The 27,836-nt window shown below is 38.8% G+C and overlaps 1 protein-coding gene across 3 annotated transcripts in view; it reads right to left on the reverse strand.

Moving 5' to 3' along the window:
* Positions 1–23,961, reverse strand: part of LOC149160532 (mediator of RNA polymerase II transcription subunit 33A-like) — a 60,143-nt gene extending 36,182 nt beyond the window's left edge. For 2 of the 3 annotated variants that reach the window (XM_089436723.1, XM_089436722.1), the window contains exon 1: positions 23,579–23,961. In XM_089436723.1, coding sequence (XP_089292849.1) covers positions 23,579–23,946 — 368 coding nt within the window. In that variant the 5' untranslated portion in view covers positions 23,947–23,961. The remainder of the gene's footprint in view (positions 1–23,578) is intronic. The other variant, XM_089436724.1, reaches the window with a different exon arrangement.
* Between the last annotated feature and the right edge of the window lie 3,875 nt (positions 23,962–27,836).

The raw sequence follows: 27,836 nt of genomic DNA on the forward strand, positions 1-27,836 counted from the left end.
TTAGGGTTTCACACATTAACATCGGCATACCCTTAAGTTAGGGTTTTACAGAGAAGCTCTATAGGGTTCCACAAGAATAATCAAAGATGTGAGGGGGGTAGATTTATCTAATGATGAATCACCCAATCAAGAATCTTTATGATTCAAGAGTGCTAGACACAACAATGTTTGCAACAGATTACCTAAAAGAATCTAAGGCATACCTTTGTTTCTTAACAAACCTTGTGTTCGCAATGCTTTGTCTTGTGAGGGCTTCTTTCATAATCCTTGAGTATTCAGTAAGCCTTTCTTAAACAAGGAAACTATGAATAGAAATGTGATTAGTATTTAATATAAACGAACTTAGATAAGGGAAACCAAATATAAAAGATAATACAAGGAGTAAGATACTTATCTTTGGAAACTGATGATGGCTCCTTCTTAATCCAAACTTGAGGGATACACAAGGGATAGAGTCCCTAACAAATAGATCTTTGACTTCGGATCCTACCATCCTGTTCTTATTTGGTGAAACTTGTTCGGCAAAGTTTGCTTGATCCCTGTTCCTTCTTTTATTCCCTGGATTCTCAGGACAATCCCTTTTATAGTGACCCATCTTGTGACAATTGTAGCATTGGCCCTTTGGACTTCTTGAAGGTTCCTTTCTTCTCGTGATGAGCAGAATAGTCATTTGAGATTTTCTCTTCTTCACTCTCCTTGTTGATTACTAAAGATATTCCAACTCCTTGATTGCATGCATTCCATCCACTATTAGGCTCATGGCCAAAATCTTTGTTTCTCTAAATTTTGCTTTCTTTGCTTCACTTGATTTATCTATAGACTAGATCCAAAACTTTATTCTTTTCGAGGATTAGATCTATCCTCCTTTTCCATGACTTGTAATTTGATGCTCCTTCTAATTTGTTCTCTCCCTTTATGGAGTTAGACATTGTCCTTGAAGGTAGTAAACTCCTTTCCTTGTAAGGTCTCCTTATATGATCCCTTGCTCAACTTCTTGAGATTCCTTAGTCTTCTTTCAATAGATCTTCAACTTGCCTTTTTCTTTCTTCTTCACCTTAGCTCTGAAACCATGTTAGAAAATTGAAAAGGCAGAAATATTTTCTTATACTTGATAATTACTTGTGAGATTCTTGTGTTCTTATTAACTTTCTTATGTTCTTCTTTTATCTTAGTTCATCAAGCAATTACCAAAACAATAGCATGAAGATCAAGGACACTAGATGTAGGCGGACAGCCAAGGAAAAACCCCAATCTTGGGGAAAACCCAGTCAACAACTCTTCCTTCAATAGTTTTCCTAAGATAATCCAAGACTCTTGACATAGACACAGACTTCCTCCACACCAAGTCAGCCCTTTCCTTTTTTAGCAGATGATCACTTTCCAGTATTGTCTTCGACCTAGATGCAGCAGTAGCAGTAGCAGCACTTCGATGCAGTAGTATCTTCGACCTAGCAACTTCGATCTTAATGCAACAGCTTCGACCTTGAAGCAACACTTCTACCTTGAAGCAACACTTTGACCTTGATGTCGTACTTAGAGCTTGATGTTGTACTTCGAGCTTGATGTCGTAACATAACTTCTTGATGCCGTAACATAACTTCGACCTTGATGCCATAGCCCAGAAAATCACACGTTTGAGAGAGATAGCCCAAAACCTTTGATCCTTCAATTCTCCTTCTTCCAATGCAACTTCGCACTTTTTCACGGCTTCTTCTAGGAGATCGAACTTGTGTGAGTGATTGTCCTCCAAATGATTCGAACTGCTTCAATATATAGGCTTTTGGTGTGATCGAACTACCTTTCTTAAGGCCGAATTGATCTTCTTGAGGCCAACTTGGTGTGGAGGTGACATAATTCATTTTTTACTCAAAAATAATTCTTTTTACATGATTCAAAAGCCCAAGAAGAGTCTCTTTAAATGTACAATGACTCTATTGACTTAGACCTAAAACATGATGACCCAAGCATGAAACTCATGCTTTAATAAGTCATAATAATAATAATAAAAAGAAATTTCATTCTTTTTCATAAGTACATTTTATTAGGACTCAAATATAATTATGAAGACCAAACCTAGCTACATTTTTCAACAGTTCATTCATCAAAACATACTGTACCCTCATGACCCCAATCACTTCCAATATATCAGTTCTTATTATTGATATGCTAGCAGAATCTTCGGGGTCCTCAACCATTCTAATGCTACCTAGGTCATCAAAATATCCAAAAAAAAACTCGATGGAAGCTTCCTTCTCCAACTTCACCAACAGCACCAAACTCAACTTCAGCACTTCTCAAAACAACCAAATCTTATTCTCAACACATCAATACTAGCAGTGCATAAGCTATTCTCCAATCTCATTTTCTCCTTACTATACATATGGCCAACACATCATGTCCCCCCTCTCAGTTATGGAGGATATAAACTTTCCTTCATCCAAGCTCTTTCTTATCTAGGGGAATAATTTGATCAACAACTTAATTCTTCCAGCTCGACAGGCTTTTTCTTTTGCATAATCATATCATCAGAGAATTTTGACCTTCCAAAACTTCATTCTTTATCTTCATATGGCAACAAGGTTATCTTTCAAACATCAATGCAATCTTCAATGTTATCAGGGTTCTTATAGCTCTCTCTTTCCATCATGCTCAACATCATCATAAGGTCATCATCAAGTATGAGGTAGGCATACCTCTTTACAACTTCTTGCAAAATATGTGTATGCAGATCTCAACAACAAGTACAACTGGGCACACAAATATATATGTACAAGAGCATGGAATTAACTTTATCAATAGCATATTATGAGAGCATCTAGGGTTATCAAAACTTCAAACAAGAAAATAAGCCTTAGCTATCAAAACCTAAACCTTGTTAGGATTTCAATAGTATAGAAACATTTACACCTAGGGTTACACTTTTAAGCCCTAGATTCTTACAACAACCTTTGCTAGGGTTTTGTCAAAACTTAGATAGCCAACAATTAAATCATGTGAGGGTTTTAACCATAACGAAAGCATCTAGGGTTTCTCTTACAAGTCCTAGAATCTTATTTCAACTTTTGCTAGGGTTTTTATCATAAAAACCCTAGATAATGTCGTCAAACCCTAAAAAACTAGGGTTTTTATCGTATGCCCTAACAAACTCTAAAAATCAAAATGTTAGGGTTTCACCAAAAAATGAACAAACAACAATAGATAGTTATTATAAGGGTTGATTTAATCTAGGGATCAAACACCCTATCAATATAAGAATTTTTATGATTCTATGGAAAAACCTTAGAGATGAGAGAGTCATTACCATAAATAGATTTTAAAGAAAAAATGATCGTACATGCTCATATGATGGGGACCTGTTACAAATCTTAGAAATTTAAACATAACTTGAGTTGCTTCTTCTATAAACTTATCATGATAGCATCTTCATGGTCCATCTCCATATGAGTTTACTTTTATCAGAGTGCCCAAGGATCTAACTTGATTACCAAGTCTTTATTCATCATACTCTTCATAAGATCAACATATCTTACTTATTAAGTACTTGCAACATTTACTGACAAGTACCACCAAGCAAAATATACAAGTACGAAAGCATGAAGACAATTTCATTAATCTATGGAATCTTTTAGAGAGGGAAAATTCCTAGGGTTTCTAGATCCAAACCTTAAGTCTCATGATGTTACCTTTCAAAACATCAACTCTAGGGTTTGAATCTCAAATCCAATTCTACCCTCACTAGGGATTGTTATTTCTCCCTAGACTACCAACAAACCCTAGAGACCAAAGGCTAGGGTTTCTATGAGGGAATAAAATAGAATAGGGTTAGGGGTTTTCAATAGGGATCTCTAATTTAATCCCCATCTAGGGTTTATAATCCTAGCTATTCAACAAATATAAGACTACAAACCCTAGACTTAAAAACATATAGAAAAACCCTAATGCATATTTATATATAGACCTTTAAACAAAAACTTCACAAATGAATATGTTATGTTATATGTACCTTATAGCAGCCTTACTTACCCATTCTTGAAAGTGATTGCTTCCCATCAGTGTTGCCTTCAAGATGCTCTTCACAAGGTGACTTGTAGCTGCAACTTTTCTTGACTTCAAGGTGCTGAAGAGCTACCTTCAAACGATGTCAAATAGGAGTGTTCTTCCAAGATGCTTCTTTCTGCTCTTGTTAGAGAAAATTGTAGGAGATACCACAGGTCCTTAAATGACTTTTAACTACCCTTAGAAGGACTAATATGTATTTCTGGTCACTTGATTTCTGAGATACTTGTAGCCTTTCACTTTTTATTTTGATCCTTAAGATAGGACTAGTGTAAGCCTTGATAATAACTGATATAGGTCTATGACTATGTCTCTCTAATTAGGGCTTTTGACACCTACTGAAAGAGACCTTGTAAATAGGCCTAATATGCCTTTCAAATACTAATATTTCAAGGAGATTTCTTTGCTGGATTGAAGTCGACTTTCTAGGCCATAGTTAGGTCTCGGCCTTCCTTATATTAATATGCACAGGATCTTTTTTGTATCTCTGATATGATGTCAAGACACTTCAAAACTTTGGATTTCTTCAGAGGATCTTTGATTTTATCTTTGCTATTCGAATTCCTTGAAATGATGACAAATGATGCCTAAAGAGTGCTTCTCGGCACCTTCACTTTCTTCATCCTTCTAGCCCAGGTCTGCAGTCTAATCACAGTGTTTATGACTTATAAAGATGCCCAAAAATATGTTCTTGAGTTCGGTCTTCTTCAAGTTAGCTAGTAGTAGACCAAGACTTGTATATGATTTTCCAAGACTTCCTTCCTCCTAGTAGATGAAAATCCTTCAATAGATCTTTAAAAGTCAAATGATGAGACTCCTCTTTTCCTTATGATCTTTATTGAATCTTCTTCTTGAATCCTTATGAGAGCAATTGACCTTCAAGCTGCCTTTTTCCTTTTTCTACTTCACCTTAGCTCTGATACCATGTTAGAAAATCAGAAAGGTAGAAAGATTTTCTTATCTTGATAATTACTTGTGATTTCTTTGAATTCTTATTATCTTCTTTTATGTCTTCTTTTATTTTCTTATCATCAAGCAACTACCAAAACATAGGATGTAGGCTCTCAGCCAGGGAAAAAACCCTCTCCTAGGGGAAAACCCAAAATTCTCTTCTCTTCCTTTAGAACCAAATCAAATGAGACAACCAAGACCCTTAACCAAGACAAAGACCTCCTCCAATCCACCAAGTCAGCCTCCCAAGATAGTCCTTCCAATCAGCTTCTAATCAACAATAGTCAACCTTCTTCAATACTGCATCAACCATAAATTTTGGCCCTATTGCATCAGAATTTTGGCCTTACTACAGACCTACAATTTCGGCCCCTTCTTCAACTTCAAACCTTCGCACTTGTCAGGAACAAGAGAGAAATTAACTCTTTTTTCTTGTGAAGTGTTTCTTTATTCTTTTCTTTAGTTTCCTCTTTCTTTCTAGCCTCTTTGCACCTTCTATTCCACTTCAAATTGCAGATCAAACTTCTTGCTTGGATATGTGCTCAAATAGGTCGAATTGTACTACTTTTATAGTCTTTCTATGTGATCGAATTCCTTCAACAAGGCCGAATTGTCTTCTTCTGAGGCCGACTTGGTGGAGGAGGTAGAAAAGACCAAATTACATAAAATAAATTTTCTTTCTTTGACAAAAAAGGCCAAGAAGGGTCTAGAACAAGATGACATGGACAATGGCTCATGACACAAACCCTAGAAACACTAAATGGGTGCTTTGCCCTAGAAACAAAATAAATAAAGTGTGAAACCCATGCTATAAATATTTTTTCTTTTACAATAAATTTTATAATTACAAATTACATCATGTTATGAGCTAGACAACAATCATGAAGACCAAAACTAGTTACATTTTCAACATTATTTGGGAGCAAATCAATGTGCGGAGCTTTCTCCTTCTTGATTTACTCGCTGTTGGTGTAAGCTTTAATGCTTCCATTTGTGTGAAATTATATAGAAATTTTTTTCTTTTCCAATTTAATATAAAAGCCCAAGAATTATTTACCAGTAAATTAATGTAGGGAGGTTTCTCCCTCTTAATTTTCTTGCTGTTGGTGTAAGGTTTAATGCTTTCACTGTTGTGTATTCATATCGATTTTTTTCTTGTTTTTCATTTTAATATAAAAGCCCAAGTATTATTGAGTAAATAAATGTGAAGGGGTTTCTCCCTCTTGATTTACTTGCTGTTTTAATTTTGTTTATTGTCATTCTTTTAATACATCAATTGCAAATTTGGAATAATAATTCAGAAATAATATAACACTCATATTCTGTTGATTGAGTGGTACCTTCTAGGACAATCCAAGATTCATTTCATATGCTTTATTTTTGTTTATTTCATTTTTTTAATAAACTAATGGCAAATTTGGAATAATAATTCAGATATAATACAAAACCATTATAATAAATATTTTGTTGATCAGAGGTACCTTCTAGGACCCCTCCAAGATTCATTTCATATAAATTTCCAGCAAGCATTCTAACTGTAAATGTTACAAACGCGGTCTTCTGCCTTGAGTTCATAAAAGCTAGAAGGTGAACGTATCAAACATATTTTCAGCATTAGCTGCTTGAAGGTGGAAAACAACCCTTTCATCACTAGTGGCCTTCACAAGTAGTTGTCAGTATGACAAATCAAGTCCCTCATTTGTGTAACATTTTATGATTCCATTCGCCCATAATTGATAGGCACTGGTTTTATTTCATATCTTTCCATTCCTTATTCTTTTCCTTCATTTTTATATCTAATCCTTGTACTATTTTAATTTTCAATCCATTTCATATATCACAACAGCCATACATTTTGTTGACACACTCTTCCTATATAACCAAAGATCCCAGTCCATAGCCTTAGCAATGTTATTTTAGGGATATCCCAATTGAGTTGGAGGAGAGCCAACCTAAAGAGAGAAGAACAGTGACTAAGATGACAATAAGTAGCCATCCCAAGTTCCACAAACTAGCCCCTTGATGCTTGGGAGTTGGGACATTACATCATATGGGGCTGCCAAACTTTGTCGTAACAGAACCAACAAGTATAACCCTAATTCTACAATAAAAAGAATAAACCAACACTAAGGCAAAAGTTAAAACAAACCTAGAGAGAAATATAAACCCAAGCACAAGTGCGCTAAAAAGAGAAAAGGCCCAAGCATGAGAGAGCTGTTGAAATATGTAACTAGGTTCGGTCTTCATAATGACGTGTAATCATGATTTTATGTAATTGATGTAAACAAGAAAAATAAAATTATTTTATAATGCTTGAGTCATGGGTTTCATGCTCAAGGAATTTTATAGATGAAGCTCCCATTGTGAGCTATTAGGTTTGGTCATCAAGTCATAAAGTCTAGTGAGTCAATGTCATGTATTGAAGGCCCATTTGGGCATGTTACATATTGTAAAAAGAGAATTTGTTTGAGTCATTAACTCTCCAAGACCTTGTCACAAGTACTCCTTCAAGTCGGCCCTCAAAAGGAGATGGAGATCATTCTAGAAGAGCATGTCAGCCTACTCACTTGCACAAGTCGGCTTATTTCATGGGAAGATCACTATATATAGTGAGGACTCGGCCTCACTTGAGACACCACTCGATCAAGCATCTGAAATACAACAAGAAGTGTGAGAAAAAGAGTAATAGGAGTCTCTCATCTAGCAAAGAAAGAAGAAGAAGAAACCGAAGTGTTTTTGGCACTGTTTTTTGGGTTATTCTCCTCACATGTGTCACAGGGATTACGGTTCTTGCAGTAGTGTTACACCATCCATTGAAGAAGCCTAGAAGAAGGTCACTAAACCAGCATTCTTACTAGTCAAGGTCATAAGGAGAATCCCTCAAGTCAAGCGAAGAAGGAAAATACCATCAATCAGACCACACTTTTGAAATTGCAGAAGTTTCAGGGAGGCCGAGAATTGCAAGATTGTGGAAACAGGCCAAAATTTCAGAGTAGCCAAAATTAGCGGTGCTAGAAATCAGTTTGACTAGTGTTGACTTGGGTAAGAAGGAGAAGCAGTGAAAAAGGGTCTTGTGACTTGGTCTTGGAGAAGTTGATAAGTCAAGGGTCTTGGTCTTGGAATTCGTCACTTGAAGTTTCTATAAGAAGAAGAATTCATTTGGGTTTTCCTCTCAAGTTGGAGAGGTTTTTGCTCTGGTTGATCGCCTACATTTTGTCTCTTGTCTCATGCTTATTTATGATTTGGTAGTTGTTTGATGATAGAAAACATTAACATAATCAAGAGAAATAAAGAAGCTAATAAAAGACTAAGAAAAGTTGCATCACAAGCAGTTATCATTTAAGAGAAATCACCTCATCCCTATGCCCTAGATTTCTCAACATGGTATCAGAGCTAAGGTGACAAAATCAAGGAAATGGCAACTCAATAAGGGACACTCAAGCATTCAAGGACCGAAGTTCTAGAAGGGTATCAAAGGCATCAAAGCATCAAGAAGACTCTCTCATCTCCAAGGCATCTCGAAGGCAAGGATCACATCATCATCTTGAAGACAGTCCAAACCCTAGAAGGCATCTTCTCTTGAAGCATTCTTGGGATCCACACTCAATCATCACCTCAAAGAAGGAGACCTCAAAGACCCTATCTCTACCCAAGAAAGGAAGGACTTCGATTTGAAGCATCTTAAAGACTACTCATCCACGGAAAGCTAGATCAAAGGCATTGTCATCATTAAAGATATCAAGGCAATCTCCCTCTCATTGAAGCGAGGATTTCAACTCAAAAGAAAATCCTTATCCTTGAAAAATATCATCCGAGAAGCATCAAGGAATCATCAAGAAGTCATCATCAATCATCATCAACAAATGCATCAAGTTGAAGAGTTCATCTTCACTTGACAAGTAAGTATTTTTTATCTATATAACTAAATCTAGTAAAAGGACTTCATTTTGCAAGGAGAACAACAAGTTGGTTGGGTCATTGAACTTCCTTGCATGGAAAAGGAGGATAGACTTAGTCCTCAAGGAAAATGAAGTTATTGATCATGTCAATGGAAAAGTCTCCAAACCATCTGAAGGGAAAGCACTATCTAAATATATGAAAAAGTATCCAAGGGCTCAAAGGATTCTTATAGAATCCATAAGGGTTTCCCTCATCCCCTATATAGCAAAACTGGAGATATCAAAAGGGATATATGATAAGCTGGTAGAACTATTTTCTAAAGACACGATAAGAAAAATCATATCACTAAGATTTGAATTATACAAATTGAAAGCATCAAAGGATGAAGGGATATCTACATGTCTCACAAAAGAATCTCAAATAAGGAATCAAATTCAAGATCTAGGAGAGATGATATCTGACAAAGAAATGATCACCATTGTTCTAAATGCACTAACTAATGAATAAGGTAACCTTGTATCAAATGCTTGTGAGGAGAAGAAAGCTACCCCATTCAGTAATTTGTGGCCTCTATACAAGATAGAAGAAAATAGGTTGAAGGCAAAAAGTGTTGAAGGATCAAATGAGCAGGTTCAAACATTTGTTGCCATGACTAGAAGAAAAGGGAAGCTTGGGAAGCTTACTCCTCAGAAAAGGATGAACATGTCAAAGGTTCAATGCCATGGTTGTCATGCATATGGGCACTACAAGAGAGATTGTCCTAAGCTCAAGAAGGACAACAACAAAAGAGGAAGGGAAGAAGCCCATATCACTGAAGAAATGGAGGAAGCTAAAAAGAAGAAATCCAAGAAAGAGGAAGTAAAAGATCTCTACTATGATGGAGATAGTCTTTCTCACCTAGTTCTTTTCAAAGTTTTTGTTTTCAAGTTTTCTTTTGTAAAGTATAGCTATCATGATAGGAATCATTAGAAGCATGATAGGATGCATCATGTTAGGAGATGGCATCATAGAAGCATACAATTGAAAGCAAGAGCTCATGACATCTTGCTAAAATTGGCAACTAGGGCCAAACTCCATGTGGGTCATCTTATTAATGGAAGCTGATATTTTTCTTGGATCCCTCTCATCGAGAGGTGTAGGATAGATCTAAAGATCATCCGATTTCGATAAGTATTCATGGAGATATGAATTTATTTGTGTTAAGGGACAATTTTTCAAGGTCGGCCAGCAACCAAATAAACCCCACATGTGCTCAACGTTTTAGTATAAATAGAGGTACCTTGAAAGTCATTTGAGAACACACAACTCTCATGATCTCCCTCTCTCCACTTGTTTGGGTTTGCCTTCTCTCAAGGAAGACGCAGTGGAAAGGGTCATCTAAGAGAGCCCTAGATGCAGTGATCAAAGGTGCCCTAGCCGCAGTTGAAGGGAGAGCCCTAGCTGCAGTCTTGAAGGAGATCTGGCCGCAAATCTAAGAAGCCCTAGCCGCAATCAACAGGAGTTCTAATGCGCAGTAAGAAGAGGCCCTTATCCGCAGCTAGAAGAGCCCTAATCCGCAGCTAGAGGAGGCCCTAATCCGCAGTCAAGAGGAGCCCTTATCCACTGTCAAGAGGAGCCCTAAGCCGCAGTCAAGAGGAGCCTTAGCCGCAGCAAAAGAAGGACTTCATCCGCAGCAAAGGGACCTTATCATAGCGTGAAGGAGTCTAGACAACGTGGGTATTGACAGCATTGAATAAGGTTGTTCTTGTGCATGAACCAAAGTCTGGTTTAGGTGTATATGCTAGACATGGAAGTCGCAGTCACAAGGAGGAGAAATTCAAGGTTGTATATGTATGCGTTTGAGTGCAGGTAAGTGTTGTCAGCTTGGCCGAGTTCATGAGGAAGGCAACGCTGCTGTTTGAGACTGTTTGGGTATCATTTGGGAAGGTCGAAAGCTACAGCTAGCTGTTGTGCTAGGCTGTAGGCCATAGCACACAGCTGAGGTTGTGTTAAGGACTGTCAAGGGTGGACAGCACCTTCAAAGGGCAGCGTGGCATGAGAGAAAGTTCTCCAAGGTAAACTATAGTCCTAAAAGGACTTATCTCCTGATAGTGTGGTAGACTACAAGTCATGCCCTAACCTGAACACAGTCATAACAGCAATGGCAATTGGTGTAGAAGTTGTACATAGGAGCAGCAATACATAGCACAATGTACAGTGCATCATAGTGCACATAATAATAGTGATGGTGAAGCATGGTGACACATGGGACAGCTGCAACATGGGATAACTACAAGCATGAAGAATCATGGATAGCAGCAGCATGGTAAAGCATGGATAGCAGCAAGTACAGTGTTGCAAGTACATTGGGACAGTCGTAAGCATGGTGTAGCAGTGGCACTATGTACAGCAGTGCTAGACACTGTGACAGCAGCAACATGAGGTCCAACATTGTGATGATGCGTGCAGCATTGAGTGCAGATCCGTGATGAGAGCAGCTTAGTGATTGGAGCAGCACAGTGACCAGAGCAGCAGCATGAAGTGCATAGCATGGTCATTAGGTCCAGCACTGCGATGATGAGTGCAGCATGGTGCAGCACGATGAGGTGCAGCGTGGATGAGATGCAACACAATGATAGGTGAAGGAGTCACCTTGGAGAATCAGTTGAAGCAGCATGTCTTCAACTGATCTCATGTAGAGATGATCTATTCTCTTATCTAGAAAGTCGAAGTGTTGACTTTTGTTGTAAATGTACTATCTCTATCTCTCTCTGTCTCTACTGAACTATTGAAGAACATATAACAAGAATTGACGAAGGGTTTCCCCACATTGGGGTTTGTCCCTGGCTAGCACCATATCTTGTGTCCTCTTGTCTTGGCTTGTCTTCTATAATTTATATTTATGTTCTATCTGTAGTTTACTTTAATGCTGATGTGATTGCTAATTTGGAAAGATATTGAGCTAACTGTGAAAATTGAAATAAATTGCTCTAGCTTAGAACATACCTAAAATTAACACATCTTCATAGAGAAGCATGAAAGATAGTTGAAATAGGAGTCTGTGACAAGGATGTAACTCTTGAGAACCTCATTAAAGCATAAGTGGTACTTATGAGAAAAGAGAAAGTCATCTAGTACAAAGCTAATCATACATCATTCAAAAGGAAACATTTGTTGGATGAGGATACTCAAGATCCTCTACTGGAATCTTTGTTGGAAGGTTCACTAATTGAAAGGAAGCAAGTGTTTCATCAAGAATTCCAACTTGTAGGAATTCATGGGATGATGCTACAATGTCGAAAGAAGTGAAGCAGGGCAAGGGAATAAAGTTCATTCAATCAAGGAAGTCACTGAAGAAGTCTAGAAGACCTAAAGGAAGAAATGAGGTATATATATATATATAGATAAGTCATCTCATATGGTTGCAGATATTATGAATGAATGCTCTACCTCAAGAGCATGATCAAAAGAAAGGATCTCCTCTTTTGGAAGGATGTTGGAGGGCATGGTTCACACATTGACCAAAAGAAATCAACCTAATATGTCCTCAAATGGAATATGAGGTGGTGATAAAACTGGAGGAACTATGTTTGGAAGTTCCTGGGGAAGAACTACGTGAATAAAGAAAGGAAGAGATAATGGAAAATGCAACTATGGAGAAGGCTATCAACATCCAGGGATCAAAATATTTGACTATGATATCTCCATGGAAAAGATATAAAGATCTTGATGGAGTCAGAAAAAGAAAGAGACACTTGATATTGCATACCTTTTTGGAGATGTGTCAATATGTATATAGGATGTTGATGCAAACCAGGAGATGTCATGATGAAAGACCATCTCAAAGTTAATTTTGATAAATGTTAATTTTCTATTTTTGAACAATATCTGGATGGGCTTATGCAGGGCTGCCAAAGAAAAGAGTTGTGGAAGTCTTCTAAAACTGATGCTCATGTGGAAGGATGCAAGTTCCTTAGGTAAACATGACATGAAGATGCCAGCAAGACATGAAGGAAGGCCAGATATGGACTAATGGTTCACTTTCTGACAAGAGGAAGGATGACATGACTAACATGATTCATCCATGAAAGTGATGAATGGTCTATGCCCTACAAAGAAGTCCCAAAAGATGTAGGCTTCATATTAAAGAAAAAGTTCATGACATCGAAAGAGGAAGTACTACAAGCAGCTGGTTGTCCCATGATCTCCACCTAAAGCGCTGTTAGAAGCAAGTCCCTAGTCAAGAGGCAGCTTGGTCAAGTCCCTGATTAAGATGGAGCTTGGATACATTCCTTCTATAGGAATGGGTGCATTCCTTCAATGGAATGGGTATATCCTCCCTAGTTGAGAGGGAGAGATAGACACGTCATTCTTGTCTTCACTTGGGAAGAGAGAATGATGGATTGAGTAAGCATCTGGCATCTGATACTCTTTAAGGATGTGGTAGGGCATCCAAGATAAGAGTAGTCGTAGAGGACCGATATTCTTTGAGGACTAGAAATCCAAGATAAGAATAGTCCTGGTGGAACATACTCTGAGAGAACCCAGCTAGGGTATGTTCCGAGAGAGAAAATGATGAGGGTGTCTATAAATCATTTGCATCGCCAACATTGTGCTCTGATCTTGTGGAGAGATAGATCTATTAGTCAAGGCCTTGCTATGTGACAATGTTGGATGATATGATGCTAAATAGATGGGTTACCAATCTGACTCTTCTTATGAGTATTCTTCAGATTGAGAATGTCCAAGTACCTTGTATGGATTATGAATACCCCCCTAGTTAAGAGGGAGTGTTGAAATATGTAACTAGGTTCGGTCTTCATAATGGCATGTGTAATCATGATTTTATGTAATTGATGTGAAGAAGAAAAATAAAATTGTTTTGTAATGCTTGAGTTGTTGGAGAAAATGTAACTAGGTTCGGTCTTCATAAAAGAAATTTTGATATTTGTACTTATTCAAGAAAAGAGAATTTATTTTGATGTTATTTGTCAATGAGTTTCTTGCTCATTGAAAATAGGTCAAGCACATTTTGAAGTGCCTCTAGAGAGTCAAAGTCAAAATGTAATTATGATAAGACCCTTTGAGGGCATGTTACATCATGTATGTCAATGTGCAAAGTGAAGGGAACAACTCCAAGCAAGGTAAAATCCTCTCCTAGCACCAATGAAGTCTCCAAGTAGCAAAAAGATGAATAAAAAATTAATTATAGTGCAAACTGTAAGTTGGCCTTAAAGACAGTCAAGTCTGCCTAAAGAGGAGGGACAGAGCTCTATTTATAGAGGTTGTCCACTCCTCATTCAACATGGAACTCAAGCTCTGAAATCCACAAACAAAGAGGAGATAAGAGGGTGAAAGCAAGCCGAGAAAAAGGTCTACTAGGGCAGCGGAACAAGGAGGAAGAACAGTGAAGTTAAGAGGTTGTTTCTTAAGCAGCTACAACCACACATGCAAAGAGATAAGGTACAGTCTGCGGCCAGATTAACAGTGAAGTTGCAGGGGTATATTCGTTCTGTTTTGGGCTAATACACAAGGTCTATTAGGCCTCCCCATCCAGCGAAGAAGGAAGGAGAAGAAATCGAAGAAAGGAGGATTGTTCTAGGGTTTCTTTCCACTTGTGCGAAGAGAAGCAACATGAGATGCCTCATTTGAATGTACATTTAGGTCTACAAGGTATCCCAAGAAAAGCGAAGGAGGTTATATCTATAATGAAGTAAAGAAGCCCTAATGTTCTAGGGTTTCCTAACTTAGAAGACAAAGTGCTGGAAGACAAAGTGCCGGAAGATGTGCCCAAAGTGACAGTGCAGAAAGAGGAAGGATTTGACCTATGCTTGGACGATATCCTAGTAAAAGGGCTAGGGTTTGGTAGTTGTTCAAATAAGAAGCTTCAAGAGAAATCTTACAAAGGGTTCTCCTCTCAAGAGTAGAGAGGGTTTGTCTCTAGCAGAGAGCCAAAATTGGCGTTCTTGTTATTTTGTTTTGGTAGCAGTTTGATGACACACGCACATTAATAAGAAGAAGAAGATAAATTGTAAAAAGACATCACAAATTGTTATCAAGCAATGGAGAATCACTTTACACTACTTTGCCCTAGATTCTCTAACATGAGTCATGGGTTTCATGCTCAAGGAATTTTATAGATGAAGCTCCCATTGTGAGTATTAGGTTTGGTCATCAAGTCATAAAGTCTAGTGAGTCAATGTCATGTATTGAAGGCCCATTTGGGCATATTACATATTGTAAAAAGAGAATTTGTTTGAGTCATTAACTCTTCAAGACCTTGTCACAAGTACTCCTTCAAGTCGGCCCTCACAAGGAGATGGAGATCATTATAGAAGAGCATGTCGGCTTATTTCATGGGCATATCACTATATATAGTGAGGACTTCACCTCGCTTGAGACACCACTCAATCAAGCATCTGAAATACAACAAGAAGAGAGAGAAAACGAGTAATAGAGCCTCTCATCCAGCGAAGAAAGAAGAAGAAACCGAAGTGTTTTTGGCACTGTTTTTGGGTTATTCTCCTCGCACGTGTGACAAGGATTAGGGTTTCTGTAGTAGGGTTACACCAGCCATTGAAGAAGCCTAGAAGAAGGTCACTAAACCAGCATTCTTGCTAGTCGAGGTCACAAGGAGAAGCCCTCAAGTCAAGCGAAGAAGGAAAATACCATCAAGCTCCATCAATCAACCCACACGTGTGAAATTGCAGAAGTTTCAGGTAAGTCGAGAATTGTAGGACTGTGGAAGAGGGCCGAAATTTCAGAGTAGCCAAAATTAGCAGTGCTAGAAGTCAGTTTGACCAGTGTTGACTTGGGTAAGAAGGAGAAGCAGTGAAAAAGGGTCTTGTGACTTGGTCTTGGAGAAGTTGATAAGTCAAGGGTCTTGGTCTTGGAATTCGTCACTTGAAGTTTCTATAAGAAGAAGAATTTGTTTGGGTTTTCCTCTCAAGTTGGAGTTGATCGCCTATATTTTGTGTCTCTTGTAGCATGCTTATTTATTATCTGGTAGTTGTTTGATGTTAATTTTAGGTATGTTCTATGCGTAGAGCAATTTATTTCAATTTTCACAGTTAGCTCAATATCTTTTCTAGATTAGCAATCACATCAGCATTAAAGTAAACTGCAGATAGAACATAAACATAAATCGCAGAAGACAAGCCAAGACAAGAGGACACAAGATGTGGCGCTAGCCAGGGACAAACCCCAATGTGGGGAAACCCTTGATCAATTCTTCTTATATGTTCTTCAATAGTTCAACAGAGAGAGAGATAGATAGTACGTTTACAACAGAAGTCAACACTTTGACTTATCTAGATAAGAGCATAAATCATCTCTAAGAAGATGATACATGAGATCAGTTGAAGACATGCTGCTTCAACTGATTCTCCAAGGTGACTCCTTCACCTATTGCGCTGCATTTCGTCATCATGCTGCATCTCACCGTGCAGCACCATGCTGCACCCATCATCACTATGATGCATCTCATCATGCTTCATTAATCATGACTGTACCCAACACCATACTACATTATGTGCCATTGTTGCACCATGTAGCCACACTGACCTATGTGCTAGCTGCATCTAGCTTGCTTGTTGTCCCTAGCTTGCTTGTTGTCCCTAGCATGCTTGTTGTCCTTTGCATGCTTGTTGTTGCATGCTAGTTGTCCATTGCATTAACATTGCATGCTTGGCGTCTTTGTTGCTAAGTACCATACAAATGTCCCAATGTTAGTTAGTTGTCCCTTGCATGCTGCTCTCCTTCGAAGACAGATGCTCTAGTTGTTCTGGCAGTTTCGGCAATTTCGACTGTTCCCGGCAGTTCCGACAATTCCGGCTATTTCGACTATTCCTGGCAGTTCCGACTATTCCCGGCAGTTCCGGCTTTTCTCGGCAATTCCGGCAGTTCCGGCAGTTTTTGGCAGTTCCAACTTCTGCCCTCTGCATCAGCTTTCCCGGTTGTTTCAGTAGTTCCGGCTATTCCCGATAATTTCGGCTATTCCCAACAGTTCCGGCAATTCCGGCTATTCCCGATAGTTCCGGCAATTCCGGCTATTCCCGACAGTTCCGGCAGCTCCCAGTAGTTTCGGCAATTCCGGCTATTCCCGGCAGTTTCGGCAGTTCTGACAATTCCGACAATTACGGCAATTCCGGCTATTCCCGGCAATTTCGGCTATTCTTGGCAGTTCTGGCAGTTCCGGTTGTTCCCGACAGTTCCGGCTATTCCCAACAGTTCTGACGGTTCCGGCAAATCCGGCTATTCCCGGCTTCTACCCTCTGGATTAGGGCAGCATTATCCCTTAGGATCTCTCCTCCTACTGAAACCCAAAGACAAGTAGAGAGGAAGAGATCCCAAGTGTGTTGAAATGACTTGAAGGCCACCTCTATTTATACTAAAACGTTGAACACAAGTGAGGTTTATTTGGTTGTTGGCCGACCTTGACGAATTGTCCCATAACACAAATAAATTCATATCTCCATGAATACTTATCGGAATCGGATGATCTTTAGATCAATCCTACACCTCTCGATGAGAGGGATCCAAGAAAAATATCAGCTTCTATTAATAAGATGACCCACATGGAGTTTGGCCCTAGTTGCCAATTTTAACACTCCCTCTCAACTAGGGAGAACTCCATCCGCTAATCCATATGTCCGACTGTACTATCTCTGCCATCAGTGCCCTACACTGCTCTGCTCTGCTGAGCTCTGTTGAGCTTTGCTTTGCTCTTCTCTGCTCTGCTAAACCATGAAGAAGAAGAATTGATCGAGAATGTCTCATACCATTCTCTACTGACCCGAAGTCAGTTTCATCTGAAGAGAGTGTGTCACATCACTCTTACTGACCCGAAGTCAGTTTTATTGATCCCAGATCAATATCACAAGAGAGTGTCTCAAACCACTCATATTGATCCCAGATCAATGGAGGTCATCCTAGCATAGGGAGTACGGTAGATACAACGATGCGTCCATCGATAGTACTACTATGGTCCCTAACCCCATTTCCCTGCTCATTGATCAGATGAGAGGTACTTCCCATGAGTCCCAGACTGCATGGGTAGGATGCCTCGACAAGAGAACTAATCATCCTGTCCACAGGAGAATGAATCATCCTGCCCCATAGTCGCCACGAGAGAACCCGACCCACAGGAGAATTAATCATCCTGTTTCACAGTTGCCACGGGAGAACTAATCATCCTGTTTCACAGTTGCCACGGGAGAACTAATCATCCTGTTTCACAGTTGCCACGGGAGAACTAATCATCCTGGCCCACATGAGAACTAATCATCCTGTTCCACAGTTTCCATTGGAGAACTAATCATCCCGACCCACAAGAGGACTAATCATCCTGTTCCACAGTTGCCACGGAGAACTAATCATCCTGTTCCACAGTTGCCATGGGAGAACTAATCATCCTAGCCCATAGGAGAACTAATCATCTTGTTCCACAGTTGCCACAGGAGAACTAATCATCTCGGCCCACAGGAGAACTAATCATCTTGTTCCACAGTCGCCACAGGGTATCACAGGGGAAGGTTGAACCTGTCATCTTGTACATAGCGCACCACCAGGGGAGGGTGAGTCGCCCTGTGGTCGTATGTTGCTCCAGTAAGTACCCCAAGCCCCCAGAGCTCCCAAAGCTCAATGCATGCAACATGTAGGACCCTTATAAGAAGGTCTCTCAACGACTCGAAGTCGTTTAGGAAAGTCACAGATTTGACCTTTCCCCGGGGCTTTGACAAAATGTCTGTGACCTGTACATCAGTCTCAATGCGATGGAGCCTCCTCGCTCATCAACTTACCATATCCCAGACAAGGCAGTATCTGATGTCTATTTGCTGGAGCAATCATAGAATACTGGATTCCTCAATAATCAAATCCCCCCACTAGTTGTCACAGAGAATCACAGTGGTATTCATCATGTGTACAAACAGCTCACTTAAGAGCTTCTGCAACCATGCAGCTTCACACGAGATCATACTCGTAGCTATGTATTCGGTCTCGGCAGTGCTTATAGCAACCGACTTCTACTTCCTGCTCATCCATGATATCAAAGCAGAATCCAAAAAGAACCAGCACTAAGAAGTGCTCTAGTGATTCTCCACACTACCTGCCCAATCAGCATTCGAATAATCATGCAGTTTCATATTTCCGGCAATGTATCTCAATCCATGAGAGGTTGTGCCCCGAAGATATCTTAGAAGATTCTTGGCACCAATCCAGTGAGGTTCAAGTTTCAACCAAATATGAGCTCACCATGCTAACTGCAAAACATATGTCCGGACGGAAGTTCACCAAGAACATCAATGCAAATGAGTTTATGGAACTCAGAGGCATTTCCCAAATCTGGTCCGGCATCATCACCATATAACTTCTAAAAGTTAAGATCCTCAAGGTAGTCACAGGCTTGCAGTTTATCATTCCACATCCGGAATCCAACTCCCTCTTACTTCTGCAAATGAGAGGGTCTGCACCTGTCAGAAATAGGTCATCCTCATAAGGTGTTGGTATGAGAGGTCTATCATCCACAACCTTCAAACAATGGTTTGGATCGGCTTCACTCTTAGTGAATCTCAACTTCATCTGACAGCTATCAATCCTCTCATACTATGCCCGGGGAGTTTTGCTTCAAGCCATAGAGGGCTTTCTTCCACCTGCATACGTGAGATTCCTGATCATCAATCTCAAACCCCTCGGGTTGTTCCAAACCTGTGGACTTGCTACATGAGGGGAATGGTCCCCTTGTAAGATTTTCCTTTGGTACATCTCAAACATGTACTTTCATGCTCTTTTTGAATTCAGGCATCCCTGTCACCATCTGACTCACAGACCTCCGGTGCTATGTGTCAATGGACATGGTCCCCAGTGGACTTCCTGCAACTTGATACAACCCTGAACTCAAAAACATCTTTGAAAATTCTATTTTCAAACACGTACCTTTCCATCGATGAGTGCCACCCTGTAACCTTTGACTTCCATTGCCGAAATGGACACCAGGTTCTTCTTGCGATCAAGTACATAAAAGAGATTCTGTAAATGAATCGAGTTACCCTCATTCAATTGAGGGGTAACATTCCCTACACCCTTTCCAGGATAGGTGGCATCGGCTCCAAGTATAATCCCACGATTGTTTCCATCTCTACCAAATTAGAGAGTGCACCCTACTATCCGATGAAGTGCCTTGAAGCACTACAATCAATAAGCCAAATTCCCAAAGAATCTGAAGGAGAGGGCCAATACAAGATAATGCTTCTTTATCTTATCAAAAACAACATTTGATTCTTCATACCTGGGGTTCCTTGCTTTCTTTGAAGAGTCGGCCATTTCCTTGATGACCTGCATTACTTGTCATTCCTTTGATCATTGAAGATGTCCCTAGAATGATTGTTATCTTCATCAAGAGATGTGTCTCTGCCATTCGAACACTCCTTCACATAATGGTTGAACTTATTGCAACCAAGGCATCTGCCTTTCCTTCCACCCTTAGATCCAGACTTCCCAATGAAGTGATCTTTAGGTAGGCCATCAGAAACTTCCGCTGCGCCATTCTGATAATATTCTTTGCTTCAACTTCACCCTTGGTGAATTTGAAGAGGGATGAGGAATCCACTGATCCTTTTGTCCTTTCCCAACTGTCTTCGGTGATTGCTCTTTCACTCTTCGTTGGGCATTGTCTTCACCTCAGCTCTGATACCATGCTAATTTTAGGTATGTTCTATGCTTAGAGCAATTTATTTCAATTTTCACAGTTAGCTCAATATCTTTTCTAGATTAGCAATCACATCAGCATTAAAGTAAACTGCAGATAGAACATAAACATAAATCGCAGAAGACAAGCCAAGACAAGAGGACACAAGATGTGGCGCTAGCCAGGGACAAACCCCAATGTGGGGAAACCCTTGATCAATTCTTCTTATATGTTCTTCAATAGTTTAGCAGAGAGAGAGAGATAGTACGTTTACAACAGAAGTCAACACTTTGACTTATCTAGATAAGAGCATAGATCATCTCTAAGAAGATGATACATGAGATTAGTTGAAGACATGCTGCTTTCAATTGATTCTCCAAGGTGACTCCTTCACCTATCGTTGTGCTGCATTTCGTCATCATGTTGCATCTCACCATGCTGCACCCATCATCACTATGTTGCATCTCATCATGCTTCATTAATCATGATTGTACCCATCACTGTACTGCATTATGTGCCATTGCTGCACCATGTTGCCATACTGACCTATGTGCTGGCTGCATCTTGCTTGCTTGTTGTCCCTAGCTTGCTTGTTGTCCCTAGCATGCTTGTTGTCCTTTGCATGCTTGCTGTTGCATGCTAGTTGTCGCTTGCATGCTAGTTGTAACATTGCATGCCTGGTGAATTTGCTGCTAAGTACCATACAACTGTCCCAATGTTAGTTAGTTGTCCCTTGCATGCTGCTCTCCTTCGGAGACAGATGCTCTGGTTGTTCCGGTAGCTTCGGCAATTTCGACTGTTCCCGGCAGTTTCGGCAGTTCCAGCTATCCCGGCAGTTCCGGTTATCCCGGCAGTTCCGGCTATTCCCGACAGTTCTGGCTTCTGTCCTTTGCGTCAGCTTTCCCGACTGTTCCAACAGTTCCGGCTGTTCCTGGCAGTTTCGGCTATTCCCAACAGTTCCGACAGTTCCAGCAATTCCGACTATTCCCAACAGTTCCTGCAGTTCCGATAGTTCCGGCAATTCCGACTATTCCCGGCAGTTTCGGCTTTTCCCAGCAATTTCAGCAGTTCCTAGCAGTGCCGGCAATTTTGACTATTCCCGACAGTTTCGGCAATTCCGGCAATTCCGACTATTCCTGGCAGTTCCGGCAATTTCGGCTATTCCCAGCTATTCCCGGCAATTCCGGCAATTTTGGCTATTCCTGGCAGTTCCGATTGTTCCCGGCACTTCTGACTATTCCCGGTAGTTCCGACAGTTCCGGCAATTCCGGCTATTCTCGGCAGTTCCAGCTTCTGCCCTCTGGATTAGGTTATCCCTTAGGATCTCTCCTCCTACTAAAACCCAAAGACAAGTAGAGAGGAAGAGATCCCAAGTGTGTTGAAATGACTTGAAGGCCACCTCTATTTATACTAAAACGTTGAGAACAAGTGGGGTTTATTTGGCTGCTGGCCGACCTTGACAAATTGTCCCATAACACAAATAAATTCATATCTCCATGAATACTTATCGGAATCGGATGATCTTTAGATCAATCCTACACCTCTCGATGAGAGGGATCCAAGAAAAATATTATCTTCCATTAATAAGATGACCCACATGGAGTTTGGACCTAGTTGCCAATTTTAACGTTTGATGATAGAAAACATTAACATAATCAAGAGAAAGAACGAAGCTAATAAAAGACTAAGAAAAGTTGCATCACAAGCAGTTATAATTTAAGAGAAATCACCTCATCCCAATGCCCTAGATTTCTCAACAAGGGCAACACTTAGACGGTGTGCTTGGACATAAACTTTATTAATAATGGAAAATAATCCACTTGAAAGAATATTACAAATGAAAGTTGGTGGATTACTAAGATGACAATAGGTAGCAATCCTAAGTTGCACAAACTAGTCCCTTGATGCTTGGGACTTTACATCATATGGGGCTACTAAACTTTGTTGAAACAGAACCAACAAGAAAAACCCTAATTCTACAATAAAAAGAATAAACCAGCAATAAGGCAAAACAATCCTAGAGAGAAATATAAACCCAAGCACAAGTGCGCTAAAAAAAGAAATAGCCCAAGCATAAGAGAGAGCAACACTTTGACAATGCACTTGGGCATAACACTTTATAAATAAGGGAAAAGAATCCAGTTGAATGAATATTACAAATGAGAGTTGGTGTATATATACAGTGTACACAACTCAAGAGGTAGATTCCGAAGAAGGGTTATAACTTGCAAGCCTACATTCACTATGTCAACCATAACCAAACCTAAATTTAATAAATGATACAATATAGATTCAGTCATGACAAAAAAGTGAAGCATACACCATTCTCAACATCTCAACAAATTAGACTAAAAAGATTATATGAATGTGCATGAGTGTATGTGTACATGCAATTGTAGATTAGTTCCTCCTCAATCAGCTTGCCATGGTTGTAAATAAATGCAAAGTGGGACTAGATACAGACACAATGTCAGAGATAGCACAACGATCAGTAAGCCCAGATTTTTGAGGAAGATTGTGAGAGAAGTATAATAATTTTGTGAATCTGAAGAATGAGAAGGGGAAAACAGAAAGTGAAACCAGTCAGAAAACAGATCTTTTGGATTCCATTCAGTAACACCACTCTGTTCAGATAATATTTTTTATGATTTTAGTTGTAGTTGGGTGCTCCTTTTAGCCACCTTCTGTAATCGTGTTTGCAGAAACATTATGCATGAGTATATATTGACCATCATGTAAAAAAATGTATGTTAGTTCCTTTTCATTGGGCTCGCCTAGGCTGTAAATAAATGCAGAGTGGGACTAAATACAGAAACAATGTCAGAGCAAATGCGCACCACAGGGCCAGACTTTTAACTCTCTAATCGGAAATGCTTAAAAAAATCAAACAGCATCTATATTTTTATCTATCTTCCTCAGTGCCTCTAAAAATTCAGAAAGAAGCGCACAATAAAGATAAATTACAATGTAACAAGCTAGAAATCATGAGAATGGAAGGGAAAATACATATTCCGATATACAAGACGGAGAAAGGTTGACGTTCTTTTGTGTTGTGTAAGTTTTCTAACCATATCAACAGCCACCACAATATTTGTCCTCCGTAAGTTTTCACGATGTTCGTGCCTTTTGCTATTACTGCCATCTTCCACTTCTATTGTCATGTCATGCTGCCCCATATTCCCAGTCAATTTGTATTGTTTCTCTGACTGTCTCAGTTGTAAGCCCAAATCCTCTGCTATGGCATCAACCAAACTTGAAACCACTGTAAAAACAAAAAGTACTATAATTTGCCCAAGTTCAGTCATTGGCAGCCGAAACGATTGGGAAATTTGAAGAGCATCATCCACTGCCTTTACAATCCTGAAAACAACCATCTCATCAGTTTATATTGAATCAAAAACATTTTGAAAAATAATAAATCAAATTAACATCAAACCACAAGGAATGTAGGACGTCTATAACTTGATACAACATGTGAATTGTAAAAGAATGAAATAGCATATAACGTGGAAGCCATAATAAACGCATATATATGTGACTGTTTAAGAAGCACTATTACAAAAAAACGTCTGGACTATGGATTCAAAGTCAGGTTACTACAAAAACCATCCAGAGAAGTAGAGAAATCCAGCATGGTAGCATCAGATTGGCAATGAAACTGCATGGCCTGGCTTATTAATATCAAGGGCAACTTTGAATTAGAAAAAACACAGGAAACCCAGCAAGAAATGGAGAGTCATATTATAACCAAAAAAGTAGAATTCAGACGTACAAAAGTCATAACATTAAATCTGGATACACAATTTAAGTTTGCTTTCTGCTAAAAGATGAATAAGAATTCAAGACTAACTATATTTGGCAGCACTGTCACTGATGTTACCTTCATTTTCAGTCTTTCCTTCTTTTCTGTTTTTTCTGTTATTTTGGAGTTAGACTGTATTTTGGGGGCATGTCTAGACTCTATATTATATAATATATATTTAACAGTTTTTATTTGTGGCGGGGAAAGGTTGTGATGTCGCCGTTCCAAATGTGCAATGGTGAAGTGGTTTCCAGATTCTGGTGGGTGAAGGATAATGCGTCGATAACAATGAAAAGTAGCTGGAATGGTTTCTCAATGTGACATGTGGCAGATAGTTGGACGGATCCTATTGCTATGAGGTTCTAAACTGACTTATCCCAAAACCCTAAATCCAATTCCCAAAACCCCTACTAGTGTAATATTCCTAATGGGAAATATTAAGTGATAACAGCAAATAAAGCATAAACATGTAATCATAAAACTAACCCATCAGCATAATGACAAATTGCAACACAAATTGTACCAAGAGCTGAGCCATTTTATTAACTGAGAAAACAAGGTACATATAAATGAAGAAGAGGAACCTGGGCTTGCTACAGCAAGCTAGTCAAGTCCTAGGTGAAAATGGTGCTGCCCAAGCGCTGGAAACTGCTCTCCCAAAGTCTCTGCGTTGGCCCAGTAAATTTTGCTATTGTTGGCTGGAATGGAATTGGTGTTTCAGGCCTCTAAGCTACTCAGAAAATTCCAAGAAATTAGCTAGAGCCTCCTCACAAGGAACCTAGAATAACCCAGAAAATCCTCACGGACCCAAGTGGTGGAAATGGTCCTAGAGTGAACTGTGCCCTTCTTTAATAATTTTTGTTGCTGGTTGCTGACTAGAACATTGATTTCTGCCAGAAATATTGTCTAAAAAATTCTACGAAATTAACCCCGAACTGCTCTCACTAAACCCACAAAAACCTAGAAAGGGTTTGAACTTTGGGCTGAATCCACCGACCCCCGGTGACCTCCAACAAGTGCAAATCGTCAAATCTGACCAGAAAACACCCCACAGTTTGATATAATGGAATTATGCCCAAATCTACCACTGTCTAAATTTTCCCTTGAGGTTTACCTCCAACCTCCGACCCTTATCTCTCTACAATTCTTCTCCCTTCATCCCTTGCATAGGCTAAGCCAGAAACCCCTACACACTTCCAAATGGAGAGATTTTCGTTCCACATATTTGTTGCTCTCTATCCCTGCAAAATCACCACAAAATTCTTGGCTCCAACTAGGAAAATCCCCTTGCAAATAACCCAGACTCCAACTAGCTGTATGTTGGACCACAATGAATAACTTGAATTGCCTCTACGCCCGGAAAATACACAGAGCTGGAAATACTACAGCAGATGAAGCTTTATGAAAGCCCAGCAATGGACTCTCTGAATTCCCAACTAGGGAGGCACTCGAAGTCCTCCAAATATGGGGTGGAATCCCACCTAAAATTCCTATGCTAAATAGCACTCTACCCTTGCGCTAAACAGCTCCAAGAGAAGATGAAGTGTTAAGTGTAATAGTCAAAAGATGATCCACAAAATGAGTCTCTCCTCCTCTTATATTTTCTCTCCATCCTTCTAGACTCCTTTTAATATTATTTTATTGGTGGGGGCCATTTTCCACTTAGTTACTTTTTCTACCATTTTAATAAAAGAATAATTTGCCGCCAATCTGCAATAAAATAATACTTGCCACCTTTCTCCCAAAATACTAGTTTCCCTTTTAATTAATATTAGCAAAATTGGGCAAAATTCCCTTGCTCACAAAGTTGGGGATATTACAACTTGCTAGGATGGCTTACGATTATTCCAAAGTTTGACTTTCCTAAGACTCAAATTGCCTTACTATAATAGTCAAATCTAAAACCATAGGTCGAATTCCTGGGGAAAGTTGTGCAAACTATTTTTAGTCAATTCCATAAGCTAATTTGCCTTGTTATTCTTGATTGGCAAACATGCCATGTGACCATGTTGTTTGTTCAAGAAACGTTTAACACTCAATTTTATCCAATTATTCACATGAGGATAAAGCCTAGCTTGACGTCCTTTTATGAGTATTCTTCCCATACATGGAAAACCATTAAGGTCTAATTTGTCTATTTTGCATGCTAGTCACTTTGTTCTTAATAATTATAGTTGGGCAGAATAGTATTTATGCTTTTGCTAAAGGACATGGAATAAAGATAACATCTTTTTACCCTAACACAAGTTGCTAAACAACACTAACACTAGAATGAGGGAATTAATACTCAAAAGTACACTCTCATGAAGCAAACATTATCCAGCATTCAGACTCCTTCCTGGAACAATGTATGGGTAGGTTAGCACTATAAATGGGTGAATCTTGACTATTCAAACCTACCCATTCATGGTTCCAGATAGTTATGTGCAGGAGTCTACACGGTGCCCCTCTCATGTAGCCTCCGTCCATGACCATTTCCATGCAATATACAGAATAGTTTTGTGTTAGCCAAGAACATGAGATCAAAGATTCAGTTTTAACCAAGGAAGATAATGTCAAATAAAGCCCATGTTTGTGAGAGATTTTTCGGCGAAAATCACATGGAATATCATTTGTCGACATGTTTCGAACCAACTAGTGTGGTTCATCGTCAGGACAAGTTGAAGAAACAGATCCAGCCTAGCAAGTTAAATAGTCTGAGCAGAGCCTCCAATGGCTAACTTGACCAACGACTAGTTTGACTCTAGGACCAGGGTCAAAATTATTTTATTAATTTAATAATTAATCTCTGGGATAAATATATAAAATTCTAATGGGTATTTAGTTAAAAACTATAAAAAATTTATAAGTTAATTAGTATTTAAAGGAAATCTAGTTAAATAAAGGACCTTATAATATATGAATAAATTGAATAAATATAAAATAATTCTACTTAAAAGAATTATTATAAGTTAATTAGTTATATATTGGGCATTATAATATCAGAATAAAATAAAATAATATCAAAAGGATGCTATGTTAGTTAGAAAAATATTAAAAAGTATAAGTTGATTAGAATTTAATTGGAAAATTAGTTATGAAAAGGACCTTATAATAAAATAAATATATCAAACTAATTGTAAAGGGGGGGAATATTTATAAAATTAAAAGAAAGTTAGTACCAAAGGACCTATAAGTTAAAAGAAATGAGAAAATTAACACTAAAAAAAAAATTAAAAATAAATAAATAAATAAATAATAATAATAATAATAATAATAATAATAAAAATAAAATAAAATAATAATAATAATAAATAAATAAAAATAAAAATAAAACAAAAATAAAGATAAAGCAAAAATAAAAATAAAACAAAAATAAAGCCCATGTTGTGTTTCATTTTATATATAAAACAAATTATTACATTCCAAAAAGATTAACAATAATTATTCCTATTACGAATATAAATTACATAAAATAAAATG

The sequence above is a fragment of the Pinus tabuliformis genome, chromosome 5_2 (assembly GCF_031772625.1).
Source record: "Pinus tabuliformis cultivar Carrire ecotype Pingquan chromosome 5_2, CPIR1, whole genome shotgun sequence".
In the NCBI taxonomy this organism is placed as follows: domain Eukaryota; kingdom Viridiplantae; phylum Streptophyta; class Pinopsida; order Pinales; family Pinaceae; genus Pinus; species Pinus tabuliformis.